Source organism: Salvelinus fontinalis, chromosome 32, assembly GCF_029448725.1.
Source record: "Salvelinus fontinalis isolate EN_2023a chromosome 32, ASM2944872v1, whole genome shotgun sequence".
Taxonomy (NCBI): Eukaryota; Metazoa; Chordata; class Actinopteri; order Salmoniformes; family Salmonidae; genus Salvelinus; species Salvelinus fontinalis.
The window spans coordinates 43,295,389-43,309,253 of NC_074696.1; the positions used below are offsets into that span (position 1 = coordinate 43,295,389).

At 50.3% G+C, this 13,865-nt stretch overlaps 1 protein-coding gene across 4 annotated transcripts in view; it reads left to right on the forward strand.

Annotated features, from left to right (window-relative positions):
• Positions 1 to 13,865, forward strand: part of LOC129831407 (histone-lysine N-methyltransferase ASH1L-like) — a 49,718-nt gene that overhangs the window by 7,245 nt on the left and 28,608 nt on the right. For all 4 annotated transcript variants that reach the window (XM_055894786.1, XM_055894787.1, XM_055894784.1 and 1 more), the window contains 8 exons: positions 4 to 4,474; positions 6,190 to 6,868; positions 7,037 to 7,210; positions 7,344 to 7,438; positions 7,560 to 7,633; positions 7,888 to 7,933; positions 8,067 to 8,175; positions 8,414 to 8,620. In XM_055894786.1, coding sequence (XP_055750761.1) covers positions 4 to 4,474; positions 6,190 to 6,868; positions 7,037 to 7,210; positions 7,344 to 7,438; positions 7,560 to 7,633; positions 7,888 to 7,933; positions 8,067 to 8,175; positions 8,414 to 8,620 — 5,855 coding nt within the window. The remainder of the gene's footprint in view (positions 1 to 3; positions 4,475 to 6,189; positions 6,869 to 7,036; positions 7,211 to 7,343; positions 7,439 to 7,559; positions 7,634 to 7,887; positions 7,934 to 8,066; positions 8,176 to 8,413; positions 8,621 to 13,865) is intronic.

Sequence of the window (13,865 nt, forward strand, 5' to 3'; positions counted from 1 at the left end):
CAGGGTCCTCCAAAGCTGGCCTGCAAGTCAGACAAGTCGGAGGCAAAGTCGGACGGGAAATCCGCCATCTCGACGGAGAGACCCCTGAATCTTCACCGCCCTTCTGCAGATGGCAAAACCTACCACGCCTCTGGGAAGAAGATGCCCATGCCCCAAACCAAGTGTCTGACCTCCTCGCCCTCCCCTCCTGCGCCCCCATCACAGGAACCCAGCGTGGAAGGTATTACCAATCCTCCTGGGTACATTTACAGCAGTGAGGGTCTGGAGGAGAAGGACCGGGGCGTTCCTAGTTGGGGTGCTCCTACTGTTACTGAGAAACTAGCGCAACTCATCGCCACCTGCCCTCCTTCAAAGTCCACCAAGGTGAAACCCCCCAAAACAACTCCCTCTCCCACCACCCACACCACTTCTAACTTTATGGCCCCCACCCCAAAGCAGCGAGACCGCGCTATGGTCAACAGGGCAACCTATTCTAGAGCGGTCCACCTAGCTCCACCCCCTCCTGTCTCGCGCCCTCCTGGCCGCCCCTATGGCTCCAGGAACAATAAAGACTGTGTTTCGGAGAAGTCACCCACCCCACCTGGGAAAGAGGAGGCAGATGGAGCCGGCAAGTCTGGCAGCAGTAACAACAGCAACAGCAGTCGCAGCAGCAGCCCTGTGCTAACCTACGGCAATAGCCGCCTGGCAACAACTTCAAAGGACAACAACGACAGCAACAGTAATGGCGCTAAGCTGCCACAGTCCCGTCTCACTCACTGCCCACCACCCCACTCTACCTCCTCCTCTTCCTCCTCCTCACCCTCTTGTTTGTCATCCTGCTCCTCATCAGAGAAGAGGACAGGGAGCCTGTCATGTCGCCAGGGCTCCCAAGCCTCTCAAGGACACCACTCTAGAGACCGAGGAAGTCCATCCCAGGCAGAGGAGAGGGACAGCAGTGAGAGGGACAGCAGTGAGAGGGACAGCAGTGAGAGGGACAGCAGTGAGCGTGACCGGCACGGCCCCAGAGACTTATCCAAATGCCCCCCTCCTTCAGCATCCGGCAAGCAGGAGTCCAAGACTAAAGGGGCTAATCAGTCACTCAGAGGGGAGAGAAGCAAGAGCTTGAGCCCCAGTAAAAACAGTCCCAACCCCAGTAAACGCAGTCCCAACTCCAGTAAACGCAGTACCAACCCCTGTAAACGCAGTCCCAACAGGGAAAGGGACGGTCGCATCAGCGGGATCTTCAGTCCTCTGGAGACTGTGAGATGGACTGCCTCGCCGCCAGAGCCAGCCGGTGACTGTTCACCCCCTCCTCTCAGAGACGAGTCCCCTGGAGAAGAGTCACCGGGCTCGCCTCCAGGGCAGGACAACAAACCCCTGAAGAAGCGGCGAGGCAGAAAGCCCCGCTGGACCAGAATAGTGAACCGGTCACAGAGGGCGGGCCAGGGCAGCCCATTTGACCAGCGCGAAACCATTGTGCCTTTATCCTCAGGCCTTGATACTCCCCCACCTATACGCAGGCCTGTAGGACGGCCGCCTAACCCCAATAAGGTCAAGCTTTCCGCCATGTCTCAACTCTTTCCACAGCCAGCCAGGAAAAGGGGACGCCCCAAGTCTAAAATGCCCAGGCTGGACGCCCCCACTCGGGGACGTCCCCCTCACAAACTGGTCCCATCCAAGGTCTTTTCTTTACACAAGTCGAAAGAGGAGCAGGACCCCCCTGTTCTCCACCCAGAGGTGGATCTAAATCCTCCCAAACCTATGCCGAGGAAGCGGGGGCGACCCAAACGCCTGCCCCCCACCTTGCCACAGGAGGGTCAGCCCCCCACTCTGGCACCGGAAGGGGGGGATGGGAAACAGTTCCGGACCAAGGGCAACGGGCAGCTCATCATGAAAACCATCATAGGCAAGATCAATAAGATGAAGAGTGTGAAACGCAAACGGTTCCTCAGCCAGATCCTATTGGGACCAGGGTCTAGACCAGAGCAGGAGCCCCCCAGAGGAACTGCCAGTGGGGTGGTGGGCCAGGTAGCAGCTGCAACCCAGTCTCTATCCTCCTTGGCTGCTTCTTTCGGTGGCAAACTGGGACCCCAGATCAACGTAAGCAAAAAGGGGACAATATACATGGGGAAAAGGAGAGGGCGCAAACCTAAAGCATCAACAAACCCCTCATTGGCAGCTTCAACACCACCCCCGGAGGGGCCTTTCCTGTCCCCAAACACCACATCGCCCATCCACCACCATCAGTCCCAGTCTCAGCAGCAGCAGCACCATCTCCCCACTGCTGAGGTGTTCCCCTCCCCCTCGCTCTCCCTGTCCAGTGGAGGCCAGAGCCCCATCAGTGATGCCTGCTTTGTGGAGCCAGGGGCAGTGCACTTCCTGACACACCCACACTTCCACTCCCACCATGTCCACCACTCGTTCCCCTTCACACCCCCGACGTTCTCAGCCCCCTCCCCTCGCACTCTGGGCTCCTCGGCTGCTGTGGCCTCCCAGAAGAAGTCGTGCCGTGGCTACCATCACCACCACCACCATTACAGGCAGCACTACCACTACCGTAAGCTATCCCCTCCCAGGCCTCTCCACCCCACATCCCCTGCACCTCTGAGTGAACTGAAGGAAGCCACCCCCTCGCCTGTCAGTGAGTCTCATAGCGAGGAGACTGTACCTAGCGACAGCGGCATAGGAACAGACAACAACAGCACTTCTGACCGGGGAGAGAAGGCCTGCGGCGTGGGGATGCCACCTGGGATGGCCAGTGGGCTGCTAATGCCAGGGGTGATGGGCTCAGCTGTGGGGGTAGGAGTTGGGCTGAACCCTCACGGTGGACTAAGACACTCGTCCTCAGTGCTACTGGAGCACCCCTCTCCGTCACTGCTGGTGGTGAGGTCCTCACCCGAACCCTGCAGGCCCCACCCGGCAGCCCCTCCCTCCGCACTAGTGGGCCACAAAGAGAAACACAAGCACAAATGCAAGCGCCGGAGCCACGGCTGTCCGGGCTACGACAAGCTAAAGAGGCAGAAGCGCAAACGCAAGAAGAAGTACCTGCAGCTGCGCTCCCGGCGCCAGGACCCCGACTTCTTGGCCGAGCTGGATGAGATTGTGGTGAGGCTGAGTGAGATACGGATAGCGCACCGCACCCCCGCTCACAGACTGAGCAGTGGGCTGGGGATGCCCCCGGGAGCTGCAGGGGCGAGCAGAGTACCAGGGTCGGGTGGCAGGGCCGCTGGGACCATGGGAGGCGATGGTGGCCCCCCTCCGCATCACTACCTGCACAGAGACCTGCTCCCCACAATCTTCAGGATCAACTTCAGCGGCTACTACTCCCCCCACCCCTCCTACCCCTGTGACTCTCTGCACTACGTCCGCAAGCCAGACCTGAAGAAGAAACGCGGGCGCCCTCCCAAGCTGCGGGAGTCATTGTCAGACGTACCCTTTGTTCATGGGCTGGGGTTCCCGCTATCTAGCGGCGGGTTCTACCACCCATCCTACAGTGTTCCCTACTCCTCTGGTCCCCTTGGTCTGGGCTACTACAGAGGATACCCCCCAGCCAGCGCCCTGTACCCCCATCACCAGAACCCCCTTTCTGCCCCATCCCACCACGCCCATCATTCCCCCTCCTTCCACCCGCCGCCTCCTCCTTCCTACGTGCACCACCACCACCCGTCACATCTCCTGCTCAACCCCTCCAAATTTCACAAAAAGAAACACAAGCTGCTGAGGCAGGAGTTCCTGGGTGGGGGCCGGTCTCCCGTGCTCTACCCTACTATGTCCTCAGAGCTGTCGTTTGGCTGGCATCACAAACACAAACACAGACACAAATACAGAGAGCGCTCTGCCGAGGAGGATGGGGAAGAGGGAGGAGGGGGGAGCCGAGGCGGAGTGGGAATGACCGAGAGCCCGGGATCGGGAAGAGGAGAACGCGGAGCCAGCGGCGGTGGAATGGCCGAATCTCTGCAGCGCTGCCGCTTTGGAAGAGACTCCACCCCTACTACCACCAGTGCCAACAACCAGGCCACGGCCAACTCCCCTTCCTCGTCCTCCTCTTCCTCAGCCGAGAGGTACAAGCGCAAGGAGACATCCCTGTCCTGCCTGGGGCCCTCTCGCCTGACCCAGGGCAGTGCCGGGCCCCGGGGCCACCACCCTGTAGAGTCCTGGTTCAGGATGGGAAGCTCTGAGGCAGACTACGCTAAGCTTTCCCGGATCCCTGCGGGGGCCGACCAGGGTCCGTTCACAGAAGGCCAGGGAGAAGACCCGGCGGGCTGCTCAGACAGTGAGGAGGAGGAAGAGGAGCCTCTCACGCCCACAGATGAGATGGACCCCAACTCCCAGGACCCCCCACACCACACCAACCTGTTCGCCACCGCCCTGACCAGCACATCACTGAGGGGAGTCGGAGTCAGGAAGGGAGTGGCAGCAGAGAGTGCGAACTTCTCCCGGATGGAGCTGATGCTGAAAAAGGACCACTCCACGTCAGCGGAGAGGAGAGAGTTGGGTGAGTCACTGTAACAAGGTGTTCTGTTAGAGAGGGATGTTAGCCTACAGGATCAGTGTCTAGAGACTGAGCCTACAGTACCAGTGTCTTGCTGAAATCTAGTGTGTACATCAATGTGAGGGAGTCCTCATCAGATTTTAGGCTATTTGCTTTGATGGAAATGACTTTGCTATTTATAGCTCCGACTCTGATTTCTGCACCAAATGTATCTTTGTACTACTTCGGAATTCGACCCAAATTGAATCTGACATTGTGAAGGTTATTGAATTGTGCACCAAGTTCACTTCCAAAAATAGTTCCGCTGCTGGTGCTTCAAGAATTCAGCGGTTTCTGTTTTGATTGAATGTCGCTTAGCTTAATTTCTTGGCAATACGTAGTGAAATTGGCCTGGTATGCATAGCCATTAGTGGCAGTATTGATTCCAGGGTTATGTGTCCGTGCAGTGACCCCTTTGCAAACCACCATATGGCATAGTGAGCACTGAACACTGTGTGTCCCAAATTTCACCCTATTCCCTTTATAGTGCACTACTTCTGACCAGAGCCTTGGTTAAAACTAGTGTGCTATAGAATAGGGTGCCATTTGGGACATGTCCATTATCTCTGCTGAATCACAGCGTTCAATGACTCAATATACCCTTTAGAAATCCCTTGGAGGGACACAATACCATCCCTTGTACGTACATCTACCCTCCACCGGCCCTGACATTAGATAGCCCTAACCTGTGATTAAGGGCTTGGCAGCAAAACTCCCATAATTACATAAACGGGCCCTGCTTTGTGTGTGGTTGTCATTGTAGCCTTGTAGGATGTACAGCGAGCTGTTTTGTCAGTAAGAATAGTAAGAAAAGTCTTGTCGTGATAGTTGAGCTGGATGTTTTGTTACAGGCTATATTTGGTAGGCTTCCTTCCCCATCACAGCTGTCAAACGGAAAGGCTGCTTCTGTCTGTCTTAGATCCCTGTGTACACAGCTAATATAGCTGGACAGGTAATACTGAGTGCTTTGGGTAATGATTCTGCTTCATCAAGCTGCCTTAGACTGCGAGATGGGCGTGTGTGTCTGTTTACTGTGCACGTGTGAGGAGGCCAGGCACGGTTGGGTGGAAGGCTCCTGGTGAGGTAAGCAGGCAGTATGGTGTAGTTTGAACCCAGCCAGGGTAATCCAGGATTAGAGCTCAGGACACAGGGTCGTCCAGCGGTCAGACTGCACCACCACCATGGAAGTAGCCTAGTCGGCAGGGAGGTGGAGGGTGGAAGTACCTTGCACAGGAGTGTGAACCAGAGGAGAGAAACGTGGGGAGAAGCAGCAGAGGGGATGGGGAGCCGGTGGAGTGCCCAGGTGCTGATTGGGCAAACTGTCTCCTTTTAGTGAACGGTGCTACTAAATGCAATAAGCTGAAAAAGTCTGGCGTCGTTGTTCATTACGTGACGTTGCATTTCAGTTTGGTTAGGTGGGCCTAGCCTATATGTCTATCTGTAATAAACTGCATTTTGATGAGGGATTTGAAATTTATTAATTTCCTTTCAATTTAAGATTTAAGCCTGGATAATTATTATGCAGCATTAAAAGACGGCGGCCAGTTGTCGGCCTAACAGTGGAAGTAAGCTTGGACTTGGAATAAATACAAGTTCATAAGTGTCACGTTGCAGCTTATTCCTGTGTTTATCATCTACTTCTCCCCCCCCCTCTCTTCTCTGTCCTTGTCTATGTGCAGGCAATACATCAGGTGTCCAGACCCGAGGCGACCACTCTGCCCCTGAGGACCACCTCATGCAGCAGCAGCACCACAACCACCACCCTCTGTTCCACTCCTTTTCTTCCTCCTCCGCCTGCCCCTCCCACTGCGGCCACGACTCACCCTCCCAGGGCTGCTGCCTGGACAATGATGCCTCCCTGCAGCACCACTCCCACCGGGCCCAGCCCTCCAAACACAGCCTGCACCACGTCAACAAGATCCTCCGCGCCAAGAAGCTCCAGAGACAGGCGAGGACAGGCAACAACGTGGTCAAGAAGAGGGGCCCCGGGCGCCCCAGGAAGCATCCCCTGCCCTCCCCGCCCCCATCGCCACCCCCTCTGGCTGAAGTGACCCAGACCAGGCACCGGGACCGAGGAGGAGGGTCAGGGGGAGGAGCGTGTAAAGAGGACACGGTGACAGACGCGATCGAGTCGGTGGTCCAGGGCCAGCGCAGGAAAGGCCAGAAGAGGAAGCACTGGGAGAGAGATAGGGATGAGGATGAAGAGGAGGAAGGGGAAGGTGAGGAGGTAGGGGAGGGCGAGAAGGTGGAGGAACGAGCGCTGGACAGGGAGGTGAACCTGGGAGGCCTGGGGATGAGGTCCAGAGCCGGGGGAGGAAGAGGCTGGCTCACCCAAGAGGAGCTGCAGCGCTTTCGCAGGTAAAACCACCACCACTGCAGGCTAACACGTGATTGTAGCCTCAACAGTGAGCACTGCTGCTTACTTTCATAGGCAGTGCTAATCTTAGATCTTAGCAGCTGTGTGTATATATAGGAGAGTCTATCAAGCCAGTCATTACTTTAAAGTGAGTCTTGATTCTATTTCAGTGCTCTGGAGGGGAAACCAGATGGCCCCTCCTCCCCGGAACCTCCGGGCACCGTCTCCATGGAACAAGCTCCACCCATGCCTATAACCAGCCTACGGGAGAAGAGGGCAGCCAGGCCTCCAAAGAAAAAGTACCAAAAAGCGGGGCTCTACTCTGATGTGTACAAGACTGCGGAGTGGGTTCCATAATTGTGCCAGACATAAAATCTGGATAACCCGTTTGCTTACCAAAGGTCAAACCAGTAATATTTAGGGCATATATGGACATCTCACTCGCTCTTATTTTTTTTGTCCCTGTTTCTCTTTTAGTCCTCGCAGTCAGATCCTGCAACTGAAGAAAGAGAAACTGGAGTACACACCTGGGGAACATGAGTACGGGCTTTTTCCTGCCCCCATCCATGTCGGTGAGTGTCCTTTGCACGCAAACACACATTTTGTCATGACATGTTACTGTGTCTTAAAATCAACTCCCTCGTTCCCCTCACGCATTCTGTTATTTTCTGTCTCCCCCCCACATTCTTTCAGGAAAGTACCTAAGACAGAAGCGCATTGATTTCCAGTTGCCTTACGACATCTTGTGGCTGTGGAAACATGACCAGGTGATCGCTTATGTTCACTACTAAGTGTTTTTCCTTCAGAGTCGACAAACTATATAATAGGAATTTGTTCAATCTATGTAAGGGTTTGTCTCTTTTATGACATGCGACAGACTAGCGTCATGTTCAGCAGGTGTACTTGAACATCAAGCTTCCTCACTCTACAAAAACAGGAGATAGGCTCCTGGACTATGGGCAGTTCTGGCTCCGACAAGGCTACTTATGATGTAATAACCTACATTTCTTGGTCGTTTTAGCTCTACGAGAAGCCTGACGTCCCCCTTTATAAAAAGATCAGATCAAGTGAGTTCACACTCTTTCTAAGGTCCAGTCAATAATAACGTAACCAAACACTATTTCATGCTGAGCATTAAGGCAGCCATAATCTGGTCAAGCTATTGTGTATCTGACCTTGTGTAACCTGTTTCCGCTGTAGACGTCTATGTGGATGTGAAGCCTGTTTCGGGTTATGAAGCCACCACCTGTAACTGCAGGCCTTCCGGGGAAGCCGTAGACAGAGGCTGCCTAGACGAATGCCTCAACAGGTATAAACACTGGCATTGGAGATTAAAATAGACCCGCACACTGGTATGTGTGCTCCCTGCAGTGCCATGTTTATCTACAAGGAAAACTCATTCAAACCTGCGTGGGTTTTCAATTTACATCAATTTTCAGACACCTACCTTGGAATAGCATCTCAAGATGTGAATTGAATTCAGTATGATTAAAGAATCTTGGTGTCTCGCACTTAGCAGTAATAAGTATTTTCTTCCACTCCCACAGGATGAGCTTTGCCGAGTGCTCCCCCGGCACCTGTCCCTGCGGGGAGCAGTGTGACAACCAGCACATCCAGAGGCATGAGTGGGTGCAGTGCCTGGAGCGCTTCCGTGCCGAGGGCAAGGGTTGGGGCATTCGCACCAAGGAGCCCCTCCGCTCAGGCCAGTTCATCATCGAGTACCTGGGAGAGGTCGTCAGCGAGCACGAGTTCAGGTGAGATAGATTTGAATGCATGTATTGATACACTATATATACAAAAGTATGTGGACATCCCTTCAAATTAGTAGATTCGTCAATTTCAGCCACACCTGTTGCTGATGTGTATAAAATCGAGCACACAGACATGCAATCTCCATAGACAAACATTGGCAGTAGAATGGCCTTACTGAAGAGCTCAGTGACTTTCCACGTGACCCTGTTATAGGATCCCAACTTTCCAACAAGTCAGTGCGTACAATTTCTGCCCTGCTAGAGCTGCCCTAGTCAACTTTAAGTGCTGTTATTGTGAAGTGGAAACGTCTAGGAGCAGCAATGGCTCAGCCGCAACATGGTAGGCCACAAAAGCTCATAAAACGGGGCTGCCGAGTAGCAGAGCGCTTATAAATCGTCCTCGGTTGTAACACTCAATACCAAGTTCCAAACTGCCTCTGGAAGAAACGTCAGTCCAAGAACTGTTCGTAGGGAGCTTTATGAAATGGGTTTTCATGGCTGAGCAGCCGCACACAAGCCTAAGATCTTCATGCGCAATGCCAAGCATCGGCTGGAGTGGTGTAAAGCTCACCGCCATTGGACTTTTGGAGCAGTGGAAAAGCATTCTCTGGAGTGATTAGTTAAATAATTACGCTTCGATAAATCTGGGTTTGGCGGATGCCAAGAGAACGTTACCTGCCCCAATGCATAGTGCCAACTGTAAAGTTTGGTGGAGGAGGAATAATTGTCTGGGGCTGTTTTTCATGGTTTGGGCTAGGCCCCTTAGTTCCAGTGAAGGGATATCTTAATGCTACAGCATACAATGACATTCTAGATGATCCTGTGCTTCCAACTTTGGCAACAGTTTGGGGAAGGCCCTTTTCCTGTTTCAGCATGACAATGCCCCCGTGCACAAAGCGAGGTCCGTATAGAAATGGTTTGTCAAGATCGGTGTGGAAGAACTTAAGCCCTGACCTCAACCCCATCAAACGCCTTTTTAGATTAATTGGATGCTGACTGCTAGCCAGGCCTAATCGCCCAACATCAGTGCCCGTCCTCACTAATGCTTTTGGGGCTGAATGGAGGCAAGTCCCCACAGCGATGTTCCAACATCTTGTGGAAAGCCTAGAAGAGTGGAGACTTGTAGCAGCAAACGGGTGATGAACTCCATATTAATGCCCATGATTTTCAAATGAGATGTTCACATACTTTTGGCCATGTAGTGTATGTGTGTATGCGTTAAGGGGCAAATCCTAACTTCCACAAGTCACATTTTCACTTTGTGCTTTATTTTATTAACAAATGTAAGGCAATGGTCAATCTTAGCGCTGGGGGTAGCGCTATGTTCAAAACCGGAATTATGGGTGTAGTCGTTGGCGGTGGCGGGTAAGGGCTGGGTTTTGATAAATAAACAAGTTGTAGGTGTGTCGAGGCTTGACCCCTCACTGACCAATCTGAACATGCACCATGGCTAAATATGCGGTTGCTTCAAGTTGTGTATTTAGGTATGCCTTAGAAATCAAACAATGTATGGGCTGCATGATACGACTACAGGCTATTGATGATTTGAGGAAGTGGCAAAAAAAGCTTGGACTCTGTTCCTTGCCTCAAGCTGCACATGCTGTTCTCTCATCAAGTGATCATATTTTCACCCATCATACTATTCTCAATTTAATTTTGACTTTCCAAATCGAAATAAATGTTACATATTAGTAATGGCCCATTATCAAATGGGCAAGACAAAAAGACTTCCGGGATAGTGAATGGAGGCCACTTTCCCGCCAGTACGTTTTTAACTCATGTCTGGTAGTCTACTCCGGTAATTTTGCTGCGTGACAGGTGATGTTCCGCCCAAACTCTGTATGCCATGGGCTTTCCAACCCTGTCCCTGCAGCTACCCAGTGCTTAATTTGGGAAACCAAGTGAAATCTGTTTGGCAACATCGATAGTAACATGTTTTAACAATGAAACATTTCATTAAACTGTTGACAGCCCCCCTCTCTGAGCGCTGAAGAAAGGAATGAAGGAGAGAGGGGAGGAGATGGAAACTCACGGTGGTGAGAAATTCTGTAGCTAAAGGTAATGTGTCTGTCTATTAATTATGAAATTACTAAGCTAGTCAAAATAAAATGCACTAATTTGTAGGCAATATCTGAATTTGTTTAATTTAGGCTAGACCATTATGTTCCAAATATCTTAAATAGGTATTTCTTTGTTTTTCTGCTATATGTAATATGCGGTAGGCTATGTATCATATAATGGCACAATCATTTCAGTTTTTTGGGGGACTTGGGCTCATATATATATAGTGCGTTCAGGAAGTGTTCAGACCCCTTGACTTTTTCCACATTTTGTTACGTTACAGACTTATTCAAAAAATTTAGAAATAGTCCCCCCCCCCCCATCAAGCTACACACAATACCCCATAATGACAAGGCAAGAACAGTTAAAAAATATATATATATATATATTTTATCAAATTTGCTATCACATTTACATAATTATTCAGACCCTTTACTTATTACTTTGTTGAAGCACCTGTGGTGGAGATTACAGCCTCGAGTCTTCTTGGGTATGACTACAAGCTTGGCACACCTGTATTTGGGTAGTTTTTCACATTCTTCTCTGCAGATCCTCTCAAGCGCTGTCGGCTTGGATGATGGGGTGTGTTGCTGCACAGCTATTTTCAGGTGTCATACCCGAGGTGTCATACCCAAGGTGTCATACCCAAGGTGTCATACCCAAGGTGTCATACCCAAGGTGTCATACCCAAGGTGTCATACCCAAGGTGTCATACCCAAGGTGTCATACCCAAGGAGATTCAATGCTGTAATCGCTGCCAAAGGTGCTAAAACAAAGTACTGAGAAAATGGTCTGAATACTTACGTAAATGTGATATTTCAGTTTAGAATTGTTTATAAATTAGCAAGCATTTCTAAAAACCTGTTTGCTTTGTCATTATGGGGTATTGTGTAAAGATTGAGGGGGATATTTAAATTTAAAAAATGTAATGTTTTAGAATAAGGCTGTAACATAACAAAATGTGGAGAAAGACAAGGGGTCTGAATACTTTCCGAGGGGCGTTGTATATGTGCCTTCAAAACAACCCCTTGACTTCTTCCACATTTTCTTGTGTTTTTGCCTGAATTTAAAATGTGTTAAGTAGATTTGTTTTGTGTCACTGGCCTACATGCAATACCCATAATGTTAAACTTGATTAACTAAAAATGAGAAGCTGAAATGTGATGTGTATAATTATTCAACTCCTTTGTTATGGGAAGCCAGAATATGTTCAAGAGTAAACAGTAGTAGTAATAACTTACATAAATTGCATGGACTCCATGTGCAATAAGTGTTTAACATTATTTTTTTTTACATGACTACCACATCTTTTTTCATACCACACACAATAGTGTGTATGTGTATATATACACTCAGCAAAAACAGAAACGTCCTCACTGTCAACTGTTTATTTTCAGCAAATTTAACATGTGTAAATATTTGTATGAACATAAGATTCAACAACTGAGACATAAACTGAACAAGTTCCACAGACATGTGACTAACAGAAATGGAATATTGTGTCCCTGAACAAAAGGGGGGGGTCAAAATCAAAAGTAACAGTCAGTATCTGGTGTGGCCACCAGCTGCGTTAAGTACTGCAGTGCTTCTCCTCATGGACTGCACCAGATTTGCCAGTTCTTGCTGTGAGATGATACCCCACTCTTCCACCAAGGCACCTGCAAGTTCTGGGACATTTCTGGGGGGAATGGCCCTAGCCCTCACCCTCCGATCAAACAGGTCCCAGATGTGCTGAATCAGATTAAGATCCGGGCTCTTCGCTGGCCATGGCAGAACACTGACATTCCTGTCTTGCAGGAAATCACACACAGAACAAGCAGTATGGCTGGAGGCATTGTCATGCTGGAGGGTCATGTCAGGATGAGCCCGCAGGAAGGGTACCACATGAGGGAGGAGAATGTCTTCCCTGTAACGCACAGCATGGAGATTGCCTGCAATGTCAACAAGCTCAGTCCGATGATGCTGTGACACACCGCCCCAGACCATGACGGACCCTCCACCTACAAATTGATCCCGAGTACAGGCCTCGGTGTAACGCTCATTCCTTCGACGATAAACGCGAATCCGACCATCACCTCTGGTGAGACACAACTGCGACTCGTCAGTGAAGAGCTCTTTTTGCCAGTCCTGTCTAGTCCAGCGACGGTGGGTTTGTGCCCATAGGCGACGTTGTTGACGGTGATGTCTGGTGAGGACCTGCCTTACAACAGGGCTACAAGCCCTCAGTCCAGCCCCTCTCAGCCTATTGCGGACAGTCTGAGCACTGATGGAGGGATTGTGCGTTCCTGGTGTAACTCGGGCAGTTGTTGTTGCCATCCTGTACCTGTCCCGCAGGTGTGATGTTCAGATGTACCAATCCTGTGCAGGTGTTACACGTGGTCTGCCACTGCGAGGACGATCAGCTGTCCGTCCTGTCTCCCTGTAGCGCTGTCTTAGGCGTCTCACAGTACGGACATTGCAATTTATTGCCCTGGCCACATCTGCAATCCTCATGCCTCCTTGCAGCATGCTTAAGGCATGTTCGCGCAGATGAGCAGGGACCCTGGGCATCTTTCTTTTGGTGTTTTTCAGTAGAAAGGCCTCTTTAGTGTCCTAACTTTTCATAACTGTGACCTTAATTGCCTACTGTCTGTAAGCTGTTAGTGTTTTAATGACCGTTCCATAGGTGCATGTTCATTAATTGTTTATGGTTCATTGAACAAGCATGGGAAACAGTGTTTAAACCCTTTACAATGAAGTTATTTGGATTTTTACGATTTATCTATGAAAGACAGGGTCCTGAAAAAGGGCCGTTTCTTTTTTTGCTGAGTTTAGAAGCTCAAGCATTTCGCTACACCCGCAATAACATCTGCTAATCACGTGTATGTGACCAATAAAATTTGATTTTGATATACACATACATACATACCCAGGTTTGGGGAGTAATGGATTACATATAATCCGTTACATGTAAGGGATTACAAAAAAACTGTAACAATAATCCCTTACGTTACCAGTGAAAAATATTGTAATCTGATTGGATTTTTTTTTTTAACTAGCTTACGTTTTAATTCAGAAAGGATGTTTGAGATCTCTTTGACACTTCTGTTTTTTTCAATGACATTCAAATCAGCTTTGATAAAGGCATACGTTTAATTTTGTTGAGCGAGTCTGACCATAAATCAGACCACTATGATGACACACCAAA